General features: G+C 47.5%; 1 protein-coding gene across 5 annotated transcripts in view; it reads right to left on the bottom strand.

Moving 5' to 3' along the window:
- Nucleotides 1–27925, bottom strand: part of rnf123 (ring finger protein 123) — a 74866-nt gene that overhangs the window by 2551 nt on the left and 44390 nt on the right. For all 5 annotated transcript variants that reach the window (XM_026306587.1, XM_026306589.1, XM_026306590.1 and 2 more), the window contains exons 37-39: nucleotides 17780–17997; nucleotides 6682–6776; nucleotides 687–772 (exon numbers count right to left, since the gene is read on the bottom strand). In XM_026306587.1, coding sequence (XP_026162372.1) covers nucleotides 687–772; nucleotides 6682–6776; nucleotides 17780–17997 — 399 coding nt within the window. The remainder of the gene's footprint in view (nucleotides 1–686; nucleotides 773–6681; nucleotides 6777–17779; nucleotides 17998–27925) is intronic.

Genomic DNA, 27925 nt, shown 5'->3' with positions numbered 1-27925 from the left:
TTTGGCCTTGGAGGAGATTAGAATCAGCTCGGTATGGCAGCGCTCTCAATCAGCACCACAACAATCCGTCCAACTGCTGAGTCTGCGTGCCAGCTAAGCTAAATCAAGCGCACCTCCAGGATAACATGAAATATGTATTGAGATATGAATTGGACTGCGGTCTGCTGCACACAGCGCTGCAATCAGCAGTTACCAAACAGCTGACTCACACCATAGCACACACACCTGCATGTGCATGTGTGCACTTTTCCCTGTGTGTGTGTGTGGGGGGGGGGGGTGACGGCAGCAGTGTCAGTGAGTGGAGTTTAATGTGTCATAGGATGTTTCTTTAACAAGGCATCAGCTGCTGATTCAGTGTGTGTGTCCCTAAGTCCAGATCCCATCCATAGACTGGCAGCTCCAATGAATGTGTGTGGATTCGGCAGAGCAGACTGTGTCTTTATAAAATGTGCTCAGTTCCACTGGTTTTCCCTAAAAACGACCCAATGTTTAATATGATTTGCAGAACTAAAGCCGCCTCACCAGTTAGTGACTGAGGCTGTAATGTGTCATAACGTTCCTAACCAGAGCGCTGACAGCGAACGAGGAGATTCCATCACAGCAGTGAAGGGTCTTATCCTGTCAAACAGGAGTCGACGTTTCTCTGTGTTCCTGGGTGTGTGTGGAGTATCTGTGTGTGGACTCACTTGCAGGACTTGTGGGAGCAGGGCCTGAAGATGGCAGAGATGGAGTGAGCGTAGCAGATGGGGCAGAGGTCTTCTTCACTGGTCGGCTGCACGACAGAAAGAAAACAGGTTCTTTTAAAGTCAGTTTCACCTGAAAGTTTCTTCTCCTCCTCATCTCTGAGTCATTTACATCAACTACAGCTGTTAGCTTAGCTTAGCATAAAGACTGGGAACAGAGGGAACCAGTTAGCCTGGTTCTGTCACAGGTACCAGCTCCTCATCACGCCACCCCCCCACCCTGGTCATGAAAATAACAAGCTACTCCACCTACAGAACAGCCATGTTTCACTTTCATGTGCCTCCACCTCCCAAAACCCACAATCCTCTGCTCCACAGTCTACGTGACCTTTATGAATCTCGATTAAATCCTCCTGCTTTCATCCTGAGTGGCACCTGTCCTGTCAGGTTATTTATGTCCGTCAGACGCCACTTCATGTGCCAGCTACAAGTTATGAGTGATGTTAGAAATCTAAAACAAGTGTGTGTGGTGCAGAGCTGCAGGACATACTGAGAATACACAGGACATACACAGAACATACACAGAACATACACAGGACATACACAGGACATACACAGAACATACACAGAACATACACAGAACATATAAAAAGGACCTCAAAGCTGCCACAGTCCGTTTCCAGCTACAGAAATTCACTGAACCAAATGAAGCTGCTGAGGTTGAGGAGCTACTACTTCTCAGTATTGTGATGTATTATCTCAGCACATACTGAAGTCAATGTCAGGAACAGAACCAGGTCAATTCAGCATTTGGACTTCAAGTGAAAACCAACTCAAGCAGAGGAACTGCTCATCAGTCATCCACAGACTGAAACCTGAAGGATCATAACAACAGACATAAAATATTAAACCAAACGTTGTGCCTGTCAGAGCAGGACGTAGAAGAGCGTTCACGATTCCACATACATTCACATGTAACTGAACTTCATTTGGTCCTAACTCCAAACACAACTGGATGAACTTCAATAGGTTTTCCATGTGCTCCATCCTGTCCGCCCACTGTAAAAAGTCAGGTAAGCTCTGAGAGACAGAAGGGAACATGAAAAAGAAAGAATATACAAACACCAGAGAGCTGATTTCATGGCCAGTGGAGGCGAAAGCTCCTGGAAGTGCTGCTGTGACTTCAGTGTGTCCCACTGACTCCCACTGTGGTCACAGATCAGCACAATCCTCATGGACAGGGAGGTTTCTGAACTGGCCCCAGAGCTGCCACGAAGACATGCAAGATGACCACAGACCGACTCATCCGCTGCAGATTTAACATGACCATTTAGACCGTTCGCATGCTAGCTGCTGTTTTCCCTCCACTGACTGATGTTTGAACAGACTGAACCAGAACCAGCTGGTCTCAGATCAGATCTGGATACTTGCATATGTGGTTTTACAGCAGTTTAGTCTTGTCCCTGACACACAACAAACACACAAACAGATCTGATGGAAACAGATGGAGACGCAGCCTCAGACCCACAAAGTGAAAAACAGCTCGTTCGGCTCATGTGGTCCTCCGGGTGTTTACTAGCCCTGGCAGCAGACTCAGCTTAGGACACAGTCTTGCTGAAAACAAATGAAACTGTCTTGTCCTTGACCTTCCTCCTGTACCTTTCGGTCTTGGGCGCACGATTGGATTTCTGTCCAGACAGAGGACACACAAACTTTTACTTTCTTTCTTGTCCTCAACTCTTGTGCCTTAAAGTGACTCTGCAGAAACAACAGCCTGTATCAGAGTCCTGGTAAAAGACCTCTGTGTGAGTCCACTGCTCAGGTTTCAGACCCGGTTTAGGGAGAACCTAGAACCAGAGGTGGGTTGAGGTTATGGTTGGGGTTGGAAAAATCAAAAAAAGAAAAATGTGCAGGTGAATATAGTTTGAATAAATAGATACAGAACCTTGGGACGATACCATAGGGCAGGATGACGTTCTACAGACTGTCCAGATGTCTTTAGTGTGACCTGGTAAATGGCTGCTCTCAGTGATTGACTCAGAGATATCAGGCCCATAATGCTGCCCAGAAGGTGTATATTATCCATACATGTTGTAAACAGGCTGCAGAAACACAGTCTGCCTGAGTCAAACTGATCATCTGTGTTGGTACGTTAATAAATCCTTATTTTATTTTTGGAACCCTGACCACAGCCTGTCCCTGAACCTAACAAACTAGTTTCTGTGTCTGAACGACCCCCGGCAGGCTGCATGTCTGAGCCAAAACTGTGTCCTGACGGCAGGCGGTCTGAGGGCAGCAGGTCCAGAGCAGGATGGTGTGATTGGTCAAAACGCTGAGGGAACTGGTGATCATTGGAACCCTGAAATATCAGGGAGGACAGGAAAGTGTGTCAGGTCTCGGGTGAGTCAGGAGGATGCCAAAAATACGGAAGAGTGGAGGCTGCAGGGCAAATATCAACAGAAACACAGAGCGACAGAGGGATTACAGAGATAAGACGGACAGGAGGCTGGTTCACAGGAGGAATTGGGACCAATTTAAAAGAAAAATCAGAAACAGGGCACAGATCAGTTTAATATAAATATTTTCTGAAAATGTCCATGACAAGTCTTGAATGTCTGACCAAGAGTTTACAACGACACACCACAGCCCTGTGGACCTCAGATAAAATGGAAATTAGTCCTGACTGTGGAAATATCAGTGGAGGACAGGCTTTTATATGTACAGCATAATAAACATCCGAGGTGGAGATCGCCGCAGACGAGCACGCACGTGAATCATTTATTTTCAGTGGTGCAAACAAACTAACACGTGGCTCTGATGAAGACACACTTTAGTTTCTTTGCACCATTCAAGCAGCTGATTCACCAGTGGGCTCCAGTCTGGTCCTCTTCAGTGTCTGCTGTCCTGGATCTGACCGAAGACAACCTGCTACTCCCTCTGTTCGATTTGTTTGTGCAGTGCACGTTAACCGACTGACGTTAGCACCTTCTGTCTAAAAGTGTCAGGATTAGCTCAACAGCTAATTTACACCCAGACCAAGTCCAGGACCTTCCTGCTAATGTGACCCAAAGCTCTAATGTTACCCAAAGCTCCACTTCCTCCCAAATCCACATCAGATCCATTCAATCCAAAGGTCCAGTCAGGACCATGCTAGGTGGCTAATGCTACCAAACCAACAGGTTAGCTTTAAATGCTAATACATCCAGAAAGAATGTGACTGTTGATCAGACTAAAACTAAGAGCACTGAAGAGCGAACACGGTGCTGGGCTTTTCCACTGTTTCAAACAACTGAAGAAAAACGGTTATTTACAGCCGTACAGGTCCGGCCCTGTGTATGTTTAACAGTGTGTGTCCCTGAGGTCAGCAGTGCAAACACAAAAGCCCTGAGCTGCTGGTAAATCATGTGGTTGTTAAAGAATTAAAGTCCAGGTGACTCAGAAACACCAGGAGCTGCTGATCCAAACAGAAACAAGACTTTAATCAAAGTAGTGGAACCAGAACCTGCAGCAAGAAAAAGTCATCACACATTTGTTCTGTTCTCATCAGCTCTGTCCGTTTTTAGCATTTAGACCTGAAATCAGCCACGTGCAGCAGTGTGTCATTAAACAGAGAAAATACAGTCCCTGGAAAAGGTCAAAGTCTCTGAGGTGTGAAGAAGAGATAAGAGAAGGTGGGAGGACAGAAGAAGAAAAGGATGAAGAAATGACTTCCAGTGATCCTGAACATTCCTAAGCACCGACTCGTCCTCTCGCTCTTGTTTCTTTTAAAGCTTTAACCGTCAGGTTCCTGGGCTGCAGGCGTCGGGGTCAGAGAGATTTGACACAACAAAAACCCTGTTGCCCTTTGGGTTGAAGAACCAAATCACACACCTTCATTAAAGAACGATGGAAACGTATTCTGATTATTCTGTCAAAGAAAAGGCTCATTTCTAATGTAATGGGCCAGATTCTAAAACTTTAACTGTGAAAATCTCAGAAATAATGATAATCTTAAAGGTTTTTGTCGCTGGCAGACTTTAATTATTAAAACATGTTTCTAATAAGAGGATTTATTTTACTACGATCTCTTTACTTCACACATGAGAATCAGGATTTAGGATTTTCACTCTCAATAAATAAAATGGAAACAAGTGGGAGACTGGACGAACGTTCTTTCAGACGCATCAGGAAAGTGGGCGAGTCTCAGAGTGAAGTCCATTTGCAGCCTGACACATGAAACACAGGCGCTGAGTGACTGCAGGAGAAAGGCCTTACATTACGTGCAGCGCACAGGAAGTGCAGATGTGCGCATCATTCATTCAGTGTCAGTTTGACTCAGGTCCCTCTCAGGACAAACGTTTTAAAGATATTTTAAATTAAATTCGAATCTGTGCAGGAAGTGCTGAAGTGATCAGGTGACCTTGCAGTCCACACCTGAGAATACCCCCTTGCTTTCACCGGGTCATCTGTGGAACTGGTTGCCCTGGCAAACACACACAAACACAAAGGTGTGTGTATGAATAGAGGAGGCGCAGAGTGTTTGTGTACACTGTGAAGGTGTTAATCGTCTATGGAAACATTCAGAGGAAAAAGCAATGAGACGCCAACACCGACACAACCTGACAGCTTTTCAAACACTCTAATGATTTAAGGTGGCACACGCAGCGATCGGTCTCAGTCCCAGGAGACCAGGACCAGCTCCTGTCTCATCTGTTTGTTCTGCCCATTCCTTCATGCTCTTTGTTTCTGTCTGTTTGCCCAGACCTTAAAAAGTAAGCATGGGCATGGACAGCAAGGTTTCCTTGACTGGGTTTGAGTCTCCATGTGGTTTTTACATTTTGTATCTTCTCAAGAAAGGATCCATAAAAGATACAAGGGCTCCTATAGTTCTTACAGATGTTTAGTCTGATAACGCAGTTTGGTTACATAGAACAGACAAACAGACTCGGTCTCTAAGCCCTGCAGATTTATAGACATAGATCACACAGACATGCTGTGACCCAAACCCAAAGTTTCCAGCAGGCTGACCTGTGTCACAATGATTGAGGCGGGTACTTCTACGATTCGCACCAGTAGAAACCAGCCAGTCAGAAATCAGTCAGAAAAAATGAGGCTGTTCTATCGCAGCAAGCTGATTGGTTGATTCTATTTGTGTCAGGAAAACAAACATAAATATCCCACATAGAACCCTTAAACAACTTCCATGCACACTGAGCCACGTGCACACTTGCCCTCATGCACGCTCACTCCGTGCACACTTGTCTCTGTGCAGTCTGGAGAATTTTATAGTACAGTTCAGAACCAGCATCAAAACAAACACAAAACCCTGCTGTGACTTCCAGCTCCTCTCAGTGTCACACACCCAGTGAAAACACAATATCACGTCTTTGAAAAACAAAATGAGCGGCAGCTTTTCTGTGTGAGGGCGAGAGGAGTCGACCGGACGTCAGAGAGCAGCCCCTCTGCTCAGGACCATTAGTGGGTTTGTGGAAATGTACCCGCCGCACTCACTCTCAGTCTGACTGCATTTCACTCTTTACTTCATCTCTCCTTCCCATTCTTCACAGAGGATCAGAACACGAAGCAGCATCTGGTGTCCCTTTCAGTACAACTAACAGAACTGGTGCAGAACTCAGATCTGCATGTTCTTGAAGCATGATGCAGCAGAAAAAAGATTTATACAGCTCTCTCCCCCTTATCAATAATAAATCCTCTCTCCGGCCAGCGTAGCTCTGTGGTGGAGTCCACAGGGACGAGGAAAGCGTCAGGTTTCCACTGCGGAGAGGAAGAGCAGGACGGACGGGGCAGGAAATGGGTTTCTCCTGACCAGGTTCACCCTCAAGGACAACGGGATCAGTTTGTCTAACTTCAGCTGGGTCTCACAGAGCAGCATTTAACCCTGTCACCCCTCACTCTGCTCACACAGCCGCATCTTCTGCCCTCAGAACATCTGTACGTCTGAGACTGCTACACATTTACTGAGAATGGGATGTCACGATGGCGTTAGTGTTGTACTCACAGCTGTGCTCGCTGCAGCCTGTTTGGACTCTTCTGTGAGAAACGCCAACATCAGCTCCACCTTCTGCTTCTCCTCCTCACTGATGTAGTCTGTGTCTGTGGGGGAAAGCACACACACACACCTGTTAATGTACATCCACATTGACTGAGTGTTACACTCTTTGAAAATCTTTCTGTTTTCAATATTCAATAATTCCAGATAGTGGTTTGATTTATTTCTTAAGAGCCAAATGACTGAAAGAACTGGACTGAAGGCAGAGTTTAAATTTAAAGGCAGGATTCAGATGGAGGTTTTTCATTTCTCAGACGTGTTTAGAAGAAGAAGAGGTCATAGAGGAAGAGGTCACTGAAGAAAACCACAGACAGCTGGAAAAGACAGTGACACAGCCAGAACCAAAACAGTTGATGGGCTTTGTATGTTTAATGTATGAATTTATCATGTTTTTATTACGTCCCATTATGAAATGGTGACCTCCATGCTGTGGATTAATAGTATCAATAAAGATATGCTGTGAGAAGACCTGTACTAAAATACTGTACTGAAATGATCCTAACAGACAATGAACTGGAAACTAGCACCAGAACGGGGCAGAATTTACAGCTGCTGTTAAACTGCACCTGTTTTAGCAGATATTTACCAAAGTTCAGTCTTTACGTCCCCACAGATGAAGTCCAGTGACTTAGACACATCAACCCTAGTCCAAACACTCTGAACGCCAAGACTGCTGAGCACCTCTGGCTTTACGTCATCAGACAGGGTCGCTTTGTGAGTGAGTGACAGCTGCCCTCCAGTCAGTTCTGGTAATAAGTGGATGTACAAAGTGCTGCCTTCATGAGAGTCCAGGACATTCTGACCCCTGGACAGGTCAGGAAGTGGACTGACCACAGTAAAGAGCCCACTTTATGCCCTCAAGGCAAGAAGTGGGAATGAACGACCTGAGGGGAGCCGCTGCCATTTCCCAGGTGGACACTGAGGCCAGTGGTGTGGTCAGAGGACTCCATTTAAACTCCCTGACTGATGGAGCAGAGGTCCAACTCTACTCATGTGGACAAAGGGGGGATGAAGAGACTTTGTGCCTCCAGTCTGCTGAACATGCAGAAAACTGCTGACCCTGTCCATGTTTATACAACATGTCTGTTCACACTGGAAGTGGCAGGTTCATGTACATCAGAGACTGTTTCACTGAGTTTGGATCAACGTAAACATCTGAATTTGACCTGCAGCTTCTCAGATCTCACCGTGGCCTGTGATGGAAACAGAGACGTCACTGACCCATGTTGTTTTTTGACCTCACAGAGCTCTTACTGCCTGAATTTGGTTTACCAGGTGGAGACTGAGCTGAGTCCCTGGTTCTTCCCACAGCTTCATACATGTAGAGAGCCAGGACTGAAACCGCTGTGGATGACTGGGATGAAATTCAGACATTCATGTTCCTCCAGATGGAGTGACTTTTCTCATCTTCTGATTTTTCATCCAGAGCCATCATCAGGTCGGCATTTTCATTTACTCCTCTAGTTTATAATCAAACACCTGCAGAACGTCTGAGCTTCCCATCATCCTCAGCTGGACTCCGTGTTTATGGTTAATTAGCATGCTAATATGCTAACCAGGTGAGCATTAGCATTTAGCATACCTGCTAAATGGCAACAGAGTCACTGTTAGCATGTTAGCATGGCTACACATTAATCACATGCAATATATTGCCCTTTAAACTGTCCTGTTCTGTGGCTCAGCATCAATCACACTAACAGGAAATGACAAACATCATCAAAACGTTTTTCCAAAGACGTGAGTGTTGTTGTTTTCTGGAGTATTTCCTCAAACTCACATTACTGTGACATGTGCATTTCTGCAGCAGCTTTAGTTTCCCACCTGATTTCCAGTCACTGAGCACAGGCTGCAGCAATACAGACAAACACGTCCCTTCACTATTGGACACATCAGTGTAACTGTAAGTGCAGGCACCTTTTCTGAACAAACCTCTTGTTTAAATTGGATTTTATTTTCACTGCACTCTGTTCTCAGCTGAACATCTGGTCACAGCTGAGGATTTCTGTAAATTCACAGTCTTTTCCTGGCATCACCAGAAAAGAGCCAGACTCTCCCTCACTCTTTCTTGTCATTTATTTATTACAGTCCTCATTGCACACCTGCAGACTGTGACGGGACTAACCTCCCTGTGTTTAGTCTGGTTTTGCCCCCAGCTCCCTGTCGTCTGCCCCTCCATATTCCTGCAGATAGTAGCGGCTGAACGAGTCGCTGCAGATCAACATGGCAGCCCTCCAACAAGCCAATATCAGAGCCCAGAGCAGGCAGCTAGCAGCGCTCTGATGAAAGAGGATCTGTCTGGGGGGGTTAGGGTACGGAGGGAGAAAATGGAAAGACAAATCGAAAGCCATCAAGTAAGAGAGTGAATGTGGAGAGAAAGGGGAGGCAGGAGATGAATAAAGGAAGCAGAGGGGGTCAGGACGTTGAAGGAAAGCAACAGGGAGGAAGAACAAAAGCGAGTTTCTTCATTGACCACTAACGGTTTTTCAGTGAATCAAGGGAGGAACCTGGCTGTGAGGCTGGTTTCTACCCTGGGCCCTGCTCACCGCCCCCACGTTTGGACTCATGGCCACTCCAGTCCGAGCGCTTGAAATTATGGCACAGGACAAGAGAATGTTTAAGAAGAAAAACCTGAGTTTAGAGCAGAAAGCAACAGACTCAAAGGGCTCCCAGACCTGTTCCCAGACCCGTTCCCAGACCCGTTCCCAGACCCGTTCCCAGACCCTGTTATTATTGTCCGTTATAGCAAGTAGCTTCCTCCACATCTGCTGCTCCACCACAGTTCTGAGGGTCCAGCCCCCTGCCCAGCACAGAACTAGCCTTTTTCACTGTTCTGTGCTGCAGGAGAACACAGATGTCTGACTGCAGGAGAACACAGATGTCTGACTGCAGGAGAACACAGATGTCTGACTGCAGGAGAACACAGATGTCTGACTGCAGGAGAACACAGGTTTCTGACTGCAGGAGAACACAGATGTCTGACTGCAGGAGAACACAGATGTCTGACTGAAGGAGAACACAGGTTTCTGACTGCAGGAGAACACAGATGTCTGAGTGCAGGAGAACACAGATGTCTGAGTGCAGGAGAACACAGACGTCTGACTGCAGGAGAACACAGACGTCTGACTGCAGGACAACACAGACGTCTGACTGCAGGAGAACACAGACGTCTGACTGCAGGAGAACACAGATGTCTGTCTGCAGGAGAACACAGATGTCTGACTGCAGGAGAACACAGATGTCTGTCTGCAGGAGAACACAGATGTCTGACTGCAGGAGAACACAGGTTTCTGACTGCAGGACAACACAGACGTCTGACTGCAGGAGAACACAGACGTCTGTCTGCAGGAGAACACAGACGTCTGTCTGCAGGAGAACACAGACGTCTGTCTGCAGGAGAACACAGATGTCTGTCTGCAGGAGAACACAGGTTTCTGCTGCAGGAGAACACAGATGTCTGTCTGCAGGAGAACACAGATGTCTGTCTGCAGGAGAACACAGGTTTCTGCTGCAGGAGAACACAGATGTCTGTCTGCAGGAGAACACAGGTTTCTGCTGCAGGAGAACACAGACGTCTGTCTGCAGGAGAACACAGACGTCTGACTGCAGGAGAACACAGACGTCTGACTGCAGGAGAACACAGACGTCTGTCTGCAGGAGAACACAGACGTCTGTCTGCAGGAGAACACAGATGTCTGTCTGCAGGAGAACACAGATGTCTGACTGCAGGAGAACACAGATGTCTGTCTGCAGGAGAACACAGATGTCTGTCTGCAGGAGAACACAGATGTCTGTCTGCAGGAGAACACAGGTTTCTGCTGCAGGAGAACACAGATGTCTGTCTGCAGGAGAACACAGACGTCTGTCTGCAGGAGAACACAGACGTCTGTCTGCAGGAGAACACAGATGTCTGTCTGCAGGAGAACACAGATGTCTGACTGCAGGAGAACACAGATGTCTGTCTGCAGGAGAACACAGATGTCTGTCTGCAGGAGAACACAGATGTCTGACTGAAGGAGAACACAGGTTTCTGACTGCAGGAGAACACAGATGTCTGAGTGCAGGAGAACACAGATGTCTGAGTGCAGGAGAACACAGACGTCTGACTGCAGGAGAACACAGACGTCTGACTGCAGGAGAACACAGACGTCTGACTGCAGGAGAACACAGACGTCTGACTGCAGGAGAACACAGATGTCTGTCTGCAGGAGAACACAGATGTCTGACTGCAGGAGAACACAGATGTCTGTCTGCAGGAGAACACAGATGTCTGACTGCAGGAGAACACAGGTTTCTGACTGCAGGACAACACAGACGTCTGACTGCAGGAGAACACAGACGTCTGTCTGCAGGAGAACACAGACGTCTGTCTGCAGGAGAACACAGACGTCTGTCTGCAGGAGAACACAGATGTCTGTCTGCAGGAGAACACAGGTTTCTGCTGCAGGAGAACACAGATGTCTGTCTGCAGGAGAACACAGATGTCTGTCTGCAGGAGAACACAGGTTTCTGCTGCAGGAGAACACAGATGTCTGTCTGCAGGAGAACACAGGTTTCTGCTGCAGGAGAACACAGACGTCTGTCTGCAGGAGAACACAGACGTCTGACTGCAGGAGAACACAGACGTCTGACTGCAGGAGAACACAGACGTCTGTCTGCAGGAGAACACAGACGTCTGTCTGCAGGAGAACACAGATGTCTGTCTGCAGGAGAACACAGATGTCTGACTGCAGGAGAACACAGATGTCTGTCTGCAGGAGAACACAGATGTCTGTCTGCAGGAGAACACAGATGTCTGTCTGCAGGAGAACACAGGTTTCTGCTGCAGGAGAACACAGATGTCTGTCTGCAGGAGAACACAGACGTCTGTCTGCAGGAGAACACAGACGTCTGTCTGCAGGAGAACACAGATGTCTGTCTGCAGGAGAACACAGATGTCTGACTGCAGGAGAACACAGATGTCTGTCTGCAGGAGAACACAGATGTCTGTCTGCAGGAGAACACAGATGTCTGTCTGCAGGAGAACACAGGTTTCTGCTGCAGGAGAACACAGATGTCTGTCTGCAGGAGAACACAGATGTCTGTCTGCAGGAGAACACAGGTTTCTGCTGCAGGAGAACACAGATGTCTGTCTGCAGGAGAACACAGATGTCTGTCTGCAGGAGAACACAGGTTTCTGCTGCAGGAGAACACAGATGTCTGTCTGCAGGAGAACACAGGTTTCTGCTGCAGGAGAACACAGACGTCTGTCTGCAGGAGAACACAGATGTCTGTCTGCAGGAGAACACAGATGCCTGACTGCAGGAGAACACAGACGTCTGACTGCAGGAGAACACAGGTTTCTGCTGCAGGAGAACACAGATGTCTGTCTGCAGGAGAACACAGATGTCTGACTGCAGGAGAACACAGATGCCTGACTGCAGGAGAACACAGACGTCTGACTGCAGGACAACACAGACGTCTGACTGCAGGAGAACACAGACGTCTGACTGCAGGAGAACACAGATGTCTGTCTGCAGGAGGACACAGATGTCTGTCTGCAGGAGAACACAGATGTCTGTCTGCAGGAGAACACAGATGTCTGACTGCAGGAGAACACAGACGTCTGACTGCAGGAGAACATAGGCTTCTTCTGCAGGAGAACACAGATGTCTGACTGCAAGAGAACACAGACGTCTGACTGCAAGAGAACACAGACGTCTGACTGCAGGAGAACATAGGCTTCTTCTGCAGGAGAACACAGATGTCTGACTGCAAGAGAACACAGACGTCTGACTGCAGGTAACCAGGCGGTAAACCAAGCAGGACAGACAGGGAAAGCAGTGACTGTGAGGTTGCTCTGTTTGCTTTACCTGCTAATTTTAGAAGAATTCAAAACCAGTTTCATTTATTTACAGCTGACTTCTGATGCTCAGGCTTCTTTGTACCACGGCTGTTGGCAGCATGTATCATAACCAGGTCTGCTGTGTATCTGTCTCATGTGGATAAAACCCAGTGGTGTTCTGACTACAAAGAAAAGGAATGAGAAACACAATCAAATATTCATGTATATTCAAAGCGTCGCGGCTCCAGTGGGAGCGACGGCTCTGAAGCTACTGAAAACTTCAGCAGAAAGAAAATGAATTTCTGTCTGAAGTGTCTGAACAGGAGAGCTGCTCGGAGTATTCAGAGAGGAGGACGATGGCGACCTTTGACTGGCGCTGTGAGGTGGAACCTTCCTCAGTAAATCCGCTTCTACAAATTGAAATTGCAAACATGAGTTGTTTCTGTATGAGAGCAGGGCGATAATACGCTGCTGAGAGGCTCCAGGTCCCATGAAACAAAGGCTCTGAGCTGCTGAGCCGCCCACAGAGTCCACACTAATTCATACGTTGTGTTAGGACTGTAACTGCAGTTCTGTTACTGCCAGGACTAGTCTGGTTCACTTTGTTTCCTGTCACTTCAACCTGCTCAGGTATTCGGACATTCAGGCCGATGTGGGAGATATTTGTGTATGTTGAAGCTATTTTTCCAGACTGACCGTGTTTGTTCATTGAGACGTACATCGGTAACACACAGGAACATTTATACCCGTCCTGTCACCAAACAGGAAGTCTGCTCTATTTAATCCGGATCTTAACGCCGATCCTCTCTGGTCTGTGGTTATATCTTTCCAAATAAACAAAGCCCTGAGAAGATAAAGTGGCAGATAAATCCATCACATACGAAGAGAGTAAAACCCACCCGACCCCAGGCCCAGAGTTTTTTCCATCTCTCTAAATTAAATCCATTCATTATTTTACTTTTTCAAACATGAATCTTCATGCAGCTCCTCTGCCATGAGGAGAAACTGTTTCCTGTGTGAGTAATTCAGGATCCTCCATTTTAAAATGACATCTTATCTATTTAAAGCTGGCTCCTGATGTGGGGACGATGCTTCAGAAACAGTTGTCAATGATTTCACTGGGAAGTTCTGCCATCGTATTTTTTGGACTCAGACCGGAAACAACGAAATTAAATCTGATTAAATTAAATCCCACCCTGGGGGGGCGGAACGATGGCTAAATATAAAAACTGGAGGTTACTACCATATATTACCGTGATTACAATACAAGGTACATTCAGAAAAGCTTCATGCACAGATCAGACACACCGTTTTACTCTGACACTAACGAATGCTGATTATTGATAACCTACGCCTGATTCATTGATGCCGATGACTTTCTATGCCATGAAAGGCAGCAGAAAAGTTTGGGTTTACAGTGGTTGTAGCTCAGTGCAGGGAGACATGCACTAAAGCTTCCCACTCACAGTACAAAATTAAACTGAACTTACGGATGTGTCACAGACCACGTACATGAGAAGATGCCCGCTAGCAAACCCAGCTCCACCCGTCCTGTGTTATCGTCCTGCTGCAGTGGTCACCTGACCAACCCGACTACCACACCCCAGAGGATCACTCACATCTGGAAAGATCACTATTTAAGATGGCCAGCAAGGGTCAGGCGGGGCCAGGTCGGTGTTTACTGGATAAAGCGATGAAGCGAAGGTTTTGGAAGGTTGCTCCATTTTTTAGGGCCTCAAATGAAGAACTGCAGAAACAGATTCTCTTCTGAGTTTACACTCACACACACACATAAAACTAATTGATCCAAACGCAACACACTGTATGTATGTTACAGTGACAGTAATGAGTCCAGGACCTGACTGGTTCCAAAGCCGCCCAAGATACAACAGTTAGAATGAAATATCATCATACAGTGATTTTGCAATTTGTCTGAAAAGAGTCACGTTATCTGTCAGTGTCTTTCTCTTCTTCTTAATGATGTTACTGAATTTGAACAACCTTTATACTACAGTTTTTATATAATTTGACATTTACACAGATTGTTGAGGTCTTTTGGTTATGGTTATTGCAGAAACCCATTATACTGTTCTTCAATATTCAGAGCTAGGCATGATAATTTAAGCCGATTAGCATTTTTCCATTATATATGACAACATAATAGGTGCTTCTTCAGAGTTTCAGCTGTGGGTGTAAATGACAGTGTCGTCTGCGTACTTGAGGGTTTCATCACAAACAGACAGGAGATTATCAATGTACAGATTCATTTATTATATCAGTTACAGAAGCTTCAGCTTCAGGTCTCTGCTGCCCATTTTAATAACTATGAGATTATTATTAGTCTATACGTCCACTTCCATTTCCACTCAGCTGCTTCACAAATTCAGAAAAATAGATCTGAAAATTGTTTTGATGAATCCCATTAATCTTTGATTTTGCTGAATCCAATAAATTGTGTCCATGAAAGCACAGTTTTCTCCTGCTCACCTGACTTTCAGCTCAGACTGCTCGTCTGCAAATGTAACCTAGTCTAAGCTCAATTTAAATGATAATTCAGTTCTAGGTTTGCAAAACGCCTCAAAATATCCTGAGATATATCTTTAAATGTTGAGCTGCACACATGGAACAATAATGAAGCTGCTCCAGGATCCAATCAAGAGGAAAGACGGTCAGAAACACGACCGAGGGCTCAGTCTGTTCCCTGTAATTCAGGAAAACCTGTACTGCTCCAGTTCCGGTGGTTGCCATGGTGACACAGTGGCGAGCTGAGCCATCATAAACTCAAATGGCAGCAGTCAGATTCAGTCAGTCAGTCAGGCTGTAGGGACACCCAGACAGCCAAACAGTCAGTCAGTCAGACACTCAATCAGATTCAGTCAGTCAGGTTTATTAAGTCATAATCGGTCAGAGTCAGTCAAACAGCCAGTCAGACAGTGAAACAGTCAGTCAGTCATCCTGACCACGGTTCTGTCCCAGCAGCCATTACCGTAGCAAACCCAGATAAGCTTTAATTAACAAACTAGTTCCACGGAGGAAGGACACGCTGTGAGTGGGTCGGCTGATTCAAAGGCTGAGTTCATGTGTTTCACTGGTTTCTGGGCTGAACCAGCTGCCAACTGTCTGATGTGCTGGATCAAGCTCAGCCCAGTAAACTCAAATGTGGTGACGTTCCTCTGCTCCTTATTTACAAATGGAATAAATATTTGGTCTCTCCAGGATCAACTGCAGAACAAAGACTGAGAAGCCAAAGCAGCTCTGCTTTAAGCACAGCTGACAAAAGCTAATGGACCCAGTGCTCCAGCAGTCGCTGCACTTTTCAGATTTGTCGTTTTATTGGGTTAAATGAACCACGTGCACGCCGTGGACCAAAAACAAAAAAAAGTGAGCGACAGTCTCCATGTCTGTTTCTAAAGCTGAATCCTGACTTCACAACTTCTCTGCTCCGAGTTCAACTTTACACATTCGAGGTGAGCAGGGTAAATGGTTCTGTAATCTGATTGGTCCAAGATGCGTGTGGGTGGAGACAGTCTGACTCAGCGATGCCCCTCTCAGGTGTGTGACATTTCATCATCTTCCCACCCCATCAAATACAACGACATCGTGCACACAGGAAGTGGATCATTGGATGTACGTTGTGAGGGTCAGACACAGGAACAGCTGATTAACACCCAGCTGCTGTTACTGTTTTTATCCACAACAATAAAAATGTGTTGTCAACCGTTTACTATGTGGAAAACCTGAGGACAACACCAGAAATCAGTCCAGTGTGACCTCCACTCCACAGACACACAAATCCTCCAGACGATGCCACTCCAGGTGGTCATGGAAACGACTTGTGCTGTCATGGCAACGGAGGAGGATGCGGTGGTGGCCAGGCCGTCGTCTGCCTGGACTCCGGGGCACCAGCCTTTCTCTGTGTGGACTGACACACACACACAGCCCGACACACACTGACAAGAAGCATCAGTTTGGTTTCATTAAATCTGATTTGTGTGCAGGGACACATCTGTCTCCTCCGCACGCACACGCACACACACACGCACGCACACACACACAGAGCATATTTTTACCTAACACACAACTCAGCTGACACAAACGGTGCCATGTTAAAAACCAACAGAGGAGCAGTGGTAACCTGCTTCCCTGCTCTGATTCTGCAGCTCTGTGGTCGAGAGAGCTTCGTTGTTGTTCATTGTTTTTATGTGATTTATTAGTGTTGATGTAAAACACCAGGGACTGCAGAGGAAAATCAGCCCTTTGGTTTAATCTTATAACTCAATAACTGAAGCAACCTGTGGGGCGTGTCGTGTCCTTCCACAGGGTGTGATCGGGTTAAAGACAAGACTATGATTTACATGTATGTGACAGTCCAGAGACCAAACAGTATCTGAGCCTGTTTCAGCAGAGCCCCGTGCCCACGACAGATGCCACTGCAGCTCCAAACTAAATGAAAGTTGAAATCACATTAGGAGCACCACAGGACACTTTCCCAAGCACACACTCATCCTGCAGTCCAACTCATTCACTCAGACATATGACTTCAACCTGTCCAATGCTACAGAAGGCTAATATTACCAATAAATACATTTTTCATACAGTGACGCAACAATCGTGAAAGACTGTTATACAGCAACAAGCCACTTTTCCTGCTTCAGTGACTATAGAAACCACCCTTCAGATCTGGTTCACTGTGACTTCATCATTAAAGGATCTCGGAAGTCCATGTGGAAGTCAGAGGAAACAGAAGCTGCAGAACTTCATTCAGAATCCTGCTGTTTTTAAGTTCTCCTCAGTCTCTCAGTAATGTAGTGATAGTTGTCTGTGCATCCATGGGTTGGCTGCAAACAGCAACTGATCACAGTCAATTCTGCTGCATTAAACCCACGAGAGCCACAGTGAGAGTGGAGGTACAAACCAGACATGAGTAACATCATGAACGTGAGAATTTCTGGTAAAAGCATGAATGAATAAAATGAGAGCACATCTGTTTGTTTTTCTCATCACACTCCAACACTTACTTACAACGAACAGGTTCTTAAAAAGGATCACAAGGCAGCATTGGTGTTGAATACCTAGTGCCTACATTGCCCACAATGCACCGGGAGTTTATAGTACTTTTAAAACATGTGCAGCACCTGGTACACATCATGTCCAGGTGGAAGAGAAACTGAGCTTTTCTCTGCCTGTGCATCAGTCGTGTGTGACCAGACGGCGTGTTGGACTCACATGCGTGCAGGGAGAAGTGTCTGCGTTCTGAGGAGTTTCCAGCAGCTGAGCGGATTGGGGGGGTCACGGACGAACCCAAAGAGCCGACGACAGTTCGGGCTGTGGAGCTGACGCCTGCTGAGGAGCCGGAGGACTCTACTCCCTCCCCCAATAGGTGCTGGATGGAGTGGAGCTGGAAACAGGGGTCAGAGAGCAGGACGGAGGCAGCACGAGAGACCCTGGGGGGAGACAAAGGAACATTTCAGTTTAACACACATATCCATTTCTATGACTGAATCAGCAACAGGCAGCACAAACAGCCAGCAGAACCCACAGCTCTGGCTTTTATTTAATGGTCCAGTCTTCATGTTGGGTTTTACTGAAATGGATAAACTGCTTCAACATGCTGCTGAAGACCAGGTCCAGCCACTGTCGCTCACATGACAGAAATGTATCATGGGTAAGAGGATCAGGAGTTTAATATTTGAATTGTGAGGATGTAGAAAACGCCAGAGCAACTTTTTGACTGTGACCTTTGTGAGTGTGTATGATTTCATCTGTTATAACACACAGGACATGAAAAAACGAACAGTGTGCACAGCATCCGAGACAGTTTGTGCTCCTGAGCAACTGGAAACCGCAAACTAACCCAGGAAAAACGTCCACGTTATACCTTCTGCAGTAAAAAAAGGAGGACCAAAGTGAGAGCAGAGCTGAGTTACTGCCCAATGAAAACATTGAGATGTCGAGTTCACAGGTGTTGCATAAACATAAAAAATCCTCATAAACTTTAAGAGTTTTGACACTGTGGCCTAAATATCAGCGTGTGGAAGCGGAGGTGTGGTGTCACAGCGTCTGTCTGCAAACATCATGACATGAGTCTGAACCTGACCAGCACCCACCATCATGCTGGAGCTGCTCCACAGGGTTTCATCCTGGGCCTGAACCAATCCAACAACTTGCTGCCTTCTTCGATTTTCACGTCTCAGTGCTGATTTTGGCACAATCAGTGTGACTCAGGCTCCATGTAACACCTCACTGATCTACTCTTCCTCCTCTCTCTGTCACCTTACTCCCCCTCACCTGTCCTTTCTTGCCCATCCTAATGAAGCTGCAACACCTCTCGGTCTCTGCACACATCCCCACCCCGTCAGTCCCCGCTTTACTCTTCCTGTGCTGCTCACTCTGTCTGGTAAATCACACAAACACAGACGCCGTGAGATTCGAGGTTCAAACTGTGCAGAGAAAAAGGTATTTACGCAAAAGTCTCTGTTCAAAGCCAGAACCATGTTGAAGACCGGCTGGGTCTGAAGTATATTCACTGACAAACACAAACTGATTCAAAATTCAAAGAAAATAGGCACAAAATATGAGTGACAGTGACTGTCAGACGTCCAGGCACCTTCAATGTCCAAACCTGGAGGAAGCTCTGACTCTGCTGCTGATTCACATGTGACTAAAGCAGCTCCAGTATAAAAGCACTTTGAGTCTTGTTCCTCTCAGCAGCTGCTTCTCTCAAATTTGTGTAAAAAGCAAAAATGCTGATGTCACCACATAAACTGTAACAGTGGAAATAAATTTTGCTTTGTATGACAGATGAAGATGTAGTGCGGCATGTGATGTAAGCGTACTGTAAACCCACAGCAGCTGTCAGTGCTGTGGGCTGCAGAGAGAGGTCCATTAGAGACACACACACACACACACACACACACACACACACACACACACACGCACACACACACGCACACACACACGCACACACACACGCACACACACACACACACACACACACACACACACACACAGCGTTGGCTGAAAATGTCTCTTCCCACCCACCATCTCTCAGCCTCAGCACGACCCACGGGGCAAACACACACCTGAGACTCAAACACACTCAGCTTCTCAAATGCCTTCCTGTTTCCCCTGACCACCACTGTTTCCACCGTCTCATCTGAGAGCCAGGCATTAAACTATCTGACGTGTTCGCTGCTGGTCCTGAACTGCTCGGACTGAGACTAGTTCAGCAGGACAAATTAAAAACTGTACAGAAGCTGTGTCCGAAGTTCAGGACCAGGCGTCGCAAACGTCGCAAAGAACGTTGACGTTAAACCTGCCAGAACATACAAACCCATATACCACAAACAAGCTTTTCAGCAGCCGCCTCCATCTTTGTTGTGTACAGTTACCATGGATACAGGCTGTTTGGTCGGTGGTCGACTGCCCACGTTCATCCTGGAAACGACTTAGTCCTTCTGACAGCAGCACAAAGACATCGGACTGACAGGAACACTGACGTTACAGCCACAGAGCTTCACTGATCGAGCTGGTCAGAAACGTGGGCGTCTGCGCATTGTTGTTCCTCATGTGTTTCAGCTGTTTGTTTGGGTCTCCTATCTGATGCTCGGTGACTGCAGAGGAGTTTAGTCCATAAACCTGTTTCTTCCAAGAAGCTCCAGCGTCAGACGACAGAACGTTCCTGAAGGGAAGATGCTTCTTATTGAGCAACGGGTCAAGCAGCTGAATCAGCGTCTGATCAGCAGAGATTTGGTTTCACTGATCAGCAGCTGCAGGTTGTGGCTCCACACGTGCACATACTTTGTCCTTTATGCAGAATCACTAATCAAATGTCATCTAATGAAAACTGGTATTCTTAATAACTGGACACAGATCAGAGGTTATGAATTCATGCTGACCGACCATAAAGAGTGTTTTTTATCTCAAAGCACTTTCTTGTTCGCTGCAGTGCACCGTCACGCTGCCGCTCATGTATTTGCTGCTCAGCCGGTGGTGTTGGGCTCGTCCACATGAGTCCCAGCTGGAATCCAGAGGGACAGACATGAGACATGGTGACATTTTGCTGTAAAGTCTCCCCTGACCTTCTCATTACAGCGGCCATCAACACTTCACACAGAGACACGCTCCTGCTCTGCCCCGTGCTCAGCTCTCCGGGTCCTTCACCAGCAGCAGCCCGATTCATCAAATGGAGGGAGAGGAGGAGAAGATGGAGAGGACGTGGTGGGATAAAAACGAGGAGCCGTGCGATTCGGAGAGAACAGCTGGAAATGTCACCGACGTTGTCTCTGTCAGAGTCAGCATCGTGTTCCCTCTTAATTAGAAAACAAAAGGGCAAAGCGCCTGGCCCCGGACAAATGACTTGGATGTGAATGAAGAATAATAAACATACAGATGCAGGAGGAGAACGTCTTCAACGCAGAAGGTTCCCTGTTCTGTGCACATCTGAACACAGACTGCGCACTGTTCGTTACACTGAGCTCCTTAGCAACTATGGTCATTAGTCCACAGTTACGCACTAACCTCATCTCAACAAGTGAAATTTTAACCATCAAATAATTATTTCAGTCTTTTCAAAAACATTCAGTGATCCCAGCGAGTTTCACATCAGACCACACTGGAGATGTTCTGATTTGGGACTATAAGAAAACACCTCAGACTCTGACCTGGTTGGTTCATATTTTAGCAGCTACAGAGCCAGTTGATTCCCTCAGGAGCTGGTGGAGACCAAACCCAGAGCTCAAACTGAGGGTGGACACAGACACTGGTCCACATGGATCAGCAGGTTGGTCTGTAGCTGCCACATCAACTTTTCAGGCTTTGTTATCTGGACTTTACGGCTTTGGGAGTTTTAAGTCTTTATATATGACTGTGGCAATAACATTTGAGTTGAAACAGATTCAGACAGTAACTGTGTGAGATGTGATATCCAGAGAAATGTGTGTGTGTCTGATGTTCATCCACTGTGACAAGAGACTGTGGCACAGGACAGAACAAAGAGGTCTCCTCCTGTGTGTAAAGCTGATCTGTATTTCGGGTCGTGCTGAGGTGATTCACTCATGAGTCACCTCACGGCCCCCGACCTCACAAGTCGTCTGCACAGCAGCTTTTTCGGCGCCCTCCAGTGGCCGAAGTGATTCATCAGGTAAGAGTAAAGTAAAGAGCCACAGAGGGCCGGAGGTCGGGGTCGTCGTTTTCTGTTTCAGACCCACATTTAATGTTGGTTGTCTTAACCACGAGCGCTTCATAACCATCACTGTGACGATAAAGGTCCAGTACACCTGTCAGCACCAGGACCAAACCAACCCAAACCAGACTGAACATCAGCACATTTTCAGCTCACAGCTTTAAATTCTGGACCGACAGCAACTGATGTGCTGACACCAACTCAGGATCACAGCTCATCTTTTACCACGTAAATAAAAACCTACGCACTAATCAAACCTTATTTGACTTTTTGAAAACAACAGCTGCAGCTTGGTTCTGTTTTTCGGCCTGTCACTGGATTCGAAGGGCCCGGTGTTGAGTTTGTACAGTCTGGTTCATCTGTCAGTTTTTCTCCTCTCGACACAGTACGAACACAGTATAAAGTGTTTATATTACGCATGTGTGTGTGTCTGAACGTGGAGCCAGACCAGTACGTGGTCCACCCTTCTCTTGACAAACTGAAGAGGGTTTCATCACTCTGCGTCCATAACCCTGGACTCTAACTGGTTCAGAAACAGTAACACAAAGCTGAAGGTCCAGTCGTTTCCACACACACCGACTGAAAACATTGTGCCTTTACAAACAGCTGTGCCATGTGCAGGTACACGGAGCAGCTTGTTAGTGAAATCAATAAGGCGGCTGGTGGGGGAGGGTCATGGTCTGATCACCTGACTGAGACAATGACCTGCAGGTGTGTTTGTGACCCGACTGTCAAACCCGTTTCCTGTTTTCACATTAGCAGGACAGCAAATGAGGTTTGGACAGGTGGGGTGGTCACTAATGAAATCTAATCGGAACAAACACAGAGCGTACACGGTGCAGACGCAGATTTCATGCTGTCACACCTCAGGGAAAAAGAAGGAGGGAGAAACCCCAGAGAGAGAGAGACCAGGTGTCTCACCTGAGTAAATGTTTGCTGAGAAAACAGAATGAAAACAAATAGCACAATGAGCTTTCAGCATAAACACATAATAATCGATACCTGCTGATGTTAACCGTGAGCTGACTCATGGAAAACATGAAGTGCCTTTAAAATCCTGTATGCAGACTTTTTCCTCTATTTATTTTTCTGACTTTCAGAACAATAATCAGGCTTCCCTATCAAACCAGAAACCACGTCCCTGTTCCATCCAAACCAGACTAACAAGTCGTTAGTCTCACACACGTTCAGAAAGCCAGGAGGACTCAGACCCACAGCGACAATCAATGAGCACAACTTTATCATAAAAACACAGGTGAGAATGATTTCAACACCAGTGTTCATCAGATTAACTCCCTGTCACACATTTTAGACAGCAGCAGAGCAAAGTCCTGACTGTGTCGTGTGCGTCGCTCTCCAGAATGAAGAGACAGACAGACGAGTTACCAGCGAGAGGAGAGATGCAATGAAAACAACAAAGTGGGAGGCTGGTCTGACACAGAAATAGAGAGAAAAGTGAGCGGAGCAGTGAAAAGAGGAGAGCAGCAGCAGCAGCGGGAGGAGGAGGCGCTGCGATTGGGCGGAGGATGCTGGGGGTGGGGGGCCGAGTCGGAAAAGCACAGAAGCAGCAGAGCTGTAAACAGACGGGAGGCAGCAGAGGCTGCAAACAGCTCCAGCAGCCTCCTCTCCCCTCACATCTGGAAATAACCTCAATTCAAACACACACTTCAGCAGCCACATCTGGACTTGACTTTTCTCTTTGCACTTATGCTTCTTCTGCTTCTGAGCCCAGAGTAGAGGGAGAGGAGAGAAAAGGAAAGATGTTTGGGAATCCACAGAGAGCTCAGCGAGCCTTTTGAACGAAGGAGATCAGCTCTGCACGAGCTGGAGGAAAGAGTGTGTGTGGAGTGCGAAGCCTTGAAGTGGTTCCCTCCGCCTGCATATGAAGTGAAGTAACAGGACGCTGCCTTCTTTCACATCTGATCTGTGACTCGGGGCGGGCCGTGATTCACGAAAGCCGACATGACATGAAAACAAAGAGATGCCACAACTACGACGAGGAGCTGCTGAGTGAGAGACATACTCATGGACAGAGCGAACGTTGGTGCTGTGTTTGGTTGGTTTACTGCACAGGAAGAGAAGCTGAACAAGGAAGCAAAACAAGTTTTACTGGTTCAGACAATCAACAACTTCAAGCGGGATCAATCAGAAACGGACTTCAGTCCGAGGTGGAGGTACAAAGGTGCAGCTATGGGATAAACGGACTGAGAGGAATTCCTGCTGAACGTTCTGCAGCTGCTTTTCTTTCTGTTCCTCTGATGGAATAAAATGGACTAGAGTTGTAACACAACACAACTAAGTCGATTATGTTTTAACCTGCTCTTTGCTGCCGTCATTGCCCGGCGCTACGGGCGCCACTGGAGAGGAGGACTGTGACAGTGCACCACCCGCTGATCTCCACCCTGCTAAACTGCTCAACCCACAGGGAGCAGGAGGAGCCGTGAGCCTTCCTCCTCTCAATTTCCTTCCCTCCCCACGGCTGCCATGTGGGCAGGTGGATGCAGACGCCATCACCTCACCAACATTAAGCAGGTTAGACAAAACAGACAATCATGGAGAAAGCATCACTACTGTGACATTTGTTTGTGGCCTGTAGCTTAAACACAACAAATCCAATAAGGTTTCCATCTTAAATGCGTCTGGGAAATGATACGAGTCAGAGCGACTGAAACACTGGCAGGCCTGCAGCAGAGACAGAACCACAAGACGATGTAAAGGGCCTGGTACCTGACCGACATGAAAAACAAGAACATTCAGCTTACCAGGAATCCATTAACGTGTAGTGCAGATTGCATCAAAATGAGATGAGCCACACAGTTCGAAGGATGTGAAAAATAAAGTAAGAAAGCTTTTACAGAAGGGAAACAGAACAGAGAATACGCTGGCTCTCAGAGAGGAAAGTAAATACGTCCCCGGCTGCTGGTGCTCTCAGACCACTGCTGCCATCATGTCATCTCCTGGAGGAAACACCGGCGTTCTGCAGAATGTGGTGGCACCAGCAGTTCCAACAGCATCGCATCCATGGTGGTCTATGGCTGTGCTGATGGTTTGTCTCCAGCTGTCCCAGCTGAGCGCCGTACAGGCCTCCACGTGCCCGTCTCAGGGCTCATCCCAGGCGGGCGGATGCCTCTGTGCCTCAGACATCCTGAGTTGCACTGCCCTGGATCTGGAGCAGGTCCCCAGAAACATGCCCGTGTTTGCCGCCACTCTGGACCTCAGCCACAACCGGATCAAGCAGTTGCAGGAGGGCGCCTTTGAAGGACTTTACCGATTGGAGACGTTACGGTTAGCGCACAACCAGCTAACTACTATTCACCAAGGGGCATTTCAAAACACCTCTGGTGCGCTCCTCAGACACCTGGACCTGTCGTCCAACCAGCTTCGTGTTTTGAAGCAGCACTACTTCCAAGAGTTAGCTGGACTGGAAGAACTACTGCTGTTCAACAACCGTATTGTCCAGGTGGAGAGCAGAGCCCTGGCTGGACTGGGAAACCTCCGTAAGGCCTACCTCAGTCATAACCGCCTCACTCACTTCCCCTTCTTCTCCCTCCAAGAGCACAGCCACCCTCGTCTGACCATGCTGGACCTGTCCTCAAACCGCCTGCTCAAACTGCCCCTGGAGGATATATCAAAATTACCCACTACAGTCCAGAAAGGACTCTACCTGCACAACAACTCACTGGACTGCGAGTGCTCCATGTACGTACTGTTCAAGCTCTGGGAACAGAGAGGATACGCCTCAGTGACAGAATTCAGAAAAGAGCACACCTGCAGGGTCTATGGGAGGCAGAGAGGTACAGTTCGGTTCTTCCAGCATGACCGCTACTTTGAGAAATGTAACCTGACCTTGCTGAGCGAGTCGCTGACAGAGCAGGAGAGCAGTGTTTCAGTGAAAGTGGGGAAGGCCGTGCTGCTGCACTGTGTGACCCCCCTCACCAGCCACAGCGTCACCTTTCTCTGGGTGTCCCCAAATCAGGAGTACGTGGCTCCGCCAGGGAACAACGGCTCACTGAAGATGTTCAACAACGGCAGCTTAGAGATCATGGCGGCACGTGCAGAGGACTCTGGGGTCTACTGGTGTATGGCTGTGGACCAGCAGCAGCAGCGGAATGAAACCCGGGAGGTCAATGTGACGGTGGTGCCGCACGACGACAGCGAGTCCCACGAACCCTTCAACACTGGATTCACCACCCTGCTGGGCTGTGTGGTGAGCCTGGTGCTGGTCCTCATGTACCTCTACCTGACGCCCTGCCGCTGCCCTCCCTGTCCGAAGGCCCCGCCCCCAACCACAACAACCCCGAGTGCGGGGAACGAGGCTGGGGTGGGGAGTGCCCAGTCCTCCATCCTCACACCAACCCCGCCGGCAACTGCCGAGGGCCCGGCCCGCAAGGTCAGTACCAACAAGCATGTGGTCTTTCTGGAGCCAATCAGTGAGCAGCAAAACGGCAGACTCAGAGCGGGGCCGCGAGATGGGGGGGTACAAGGACACCTGGGGCCAGGTTTACTGCTAGGGCCAGAGCAGCACCCAAAGCTCCTCAGCCAGTCACAGCAGAGGGTGGGGGAGACAGACTCCCTCGTGTTCTCAGACACACCCACCATGTTGGCATAGCAACGGGACTGGCACCTTCATCACCTCTCACTCACCCTCCTCCTCCTCACCACCACCTCCCACTGCACCCCCGTACCCGACCTGAGGTAAACAGTAATCCAGTACTGACCAAGAGCTCCTCAAACTTGTCATGTCTTTGCTTTGAGGCTATTCAGCTGCCTGGTAAACAGATCAAGTGCAATTCTCCGACAGTGAATACTGTTAACGTGTATTATTGTTTGCCCAGGTCTGCCCACTAAAGCCCTACAGCCACGAACCAACGCACTGTGACGGCACAGGCTCTCCCAGACGTACAGGGTAGGGACGGTGCTCATGCAGGAGAGCCAGGACAGAGAAAAGAGACGTAGGGAGGACAGAGCAGCTATCTGAACTACAACAAACCAAAGACAGACAGACTGAGAACCTGAGGAGGAGTCTCTGAGGTTAGGGGTAATGAAAGGGCGTCAGGGACGAGGTGCAGAGCGTGTTCCTGTGGTCACGCTCAGCACGGACTGAAAACCAAGTACACAGGGCTGTCCCTTTAAGCACGGCTTGTACCTTTAATAAACATTTGCTACGGATGCCTTCTAGTCTCATACAGACACGTAGAAAGAAAAACACCTTTCCTGTTGCTGCATTTCCTGTTTTTTGTTCCAGAGCTGTGTGTCAGTGGATTAGAGCCAAATAAATCTGCGTAGTGTAGCTCTGTCACATTGTGAAATGTTTTAGAGTAGACAAACTAGACAAGAAAAGCTTTTAACAAGTAAAAATAGAAACTGTTGTGAAGGATCCTGCACCCTCCATCGTTCCTCCTCTCCCCTGGACCCTGATTACTGTCATCACCAGTCAGAACAGAAGCTGAGCATCAGGAAAACAAAAGGGAAATACAGAAAGAAAAAACTCGGAGACGTCAGCTGAAATTATGTGTATTTCCAGAGAAGGAGAGGCGTTGTTTGCTGACGGTGGAGCTTTTTAAAAAGGTTATCGATGAGATTTTCTATTCCTCACTGTCTGGGACAATACATGTGCAAATGAATGGGTGACTACAGAGTCGGGACAATCAGGGCACACGTGTTTTTATTTGTATTGTCTTCACTGTATTCACTGCATCTTCGTCCTGGCACTGGCTCCCTGTCCTCGTCTCCTGTCCCCTCTATCTGTGTGGTAATAAATAAATAATAAGCTGGACCGTCCAGGTGAATGTCAGCCTTCTTATTGTTACTGAGAACGGCTCATAGTCATGTGACGTGTGCATGGACAGCCACATTCTTTACATATTCAGCCTTGGCTGGTTGAATAAACTCATAGTGTTCAGCTGCAGCTTGTACTGACAACAGGCCCTGACAACAATCTGACTCTAAACTAGCACAACACACGACTGAGCAAATTTAAGATCGCTTTGTTTTCTCACCAGCAAACCAAAGGCCCAGACATCAGTATTCAGGGTAGAGTTCACACATTCTGCTGTCGAGGTGCAAACTGAGAAGCTGACGACATGATGCTGAATCACCGGGCAGGATTTAAAGAAGGCTGTCACAGGAGAACAGCAGGGTACTACAGTCTAAAATCAGAGCTTCACAGCAGATACACATCCTGCGAA

Source organism: Mastacembelus armatus, chromosome 5 (genome assembly GCF_900324485.2).
Source record: "Mastacembelus armatus chromosome 5, fMasArm1.2, whole genome shotgun sequence".
In the NCBI taxonomy this organism is placed as follows: Eukaryota; Metazoa; Chordata; class Actinopteri; order Synbranchiformes; family Mastacembelidae; genus Mastacembelus; species Mastacembelus armatus.
The sequence above is the reverse complement of the archived record's forward strand: the minus strand, read 5'-3'. Positions and strand labels throughout refer to the sequence as shown.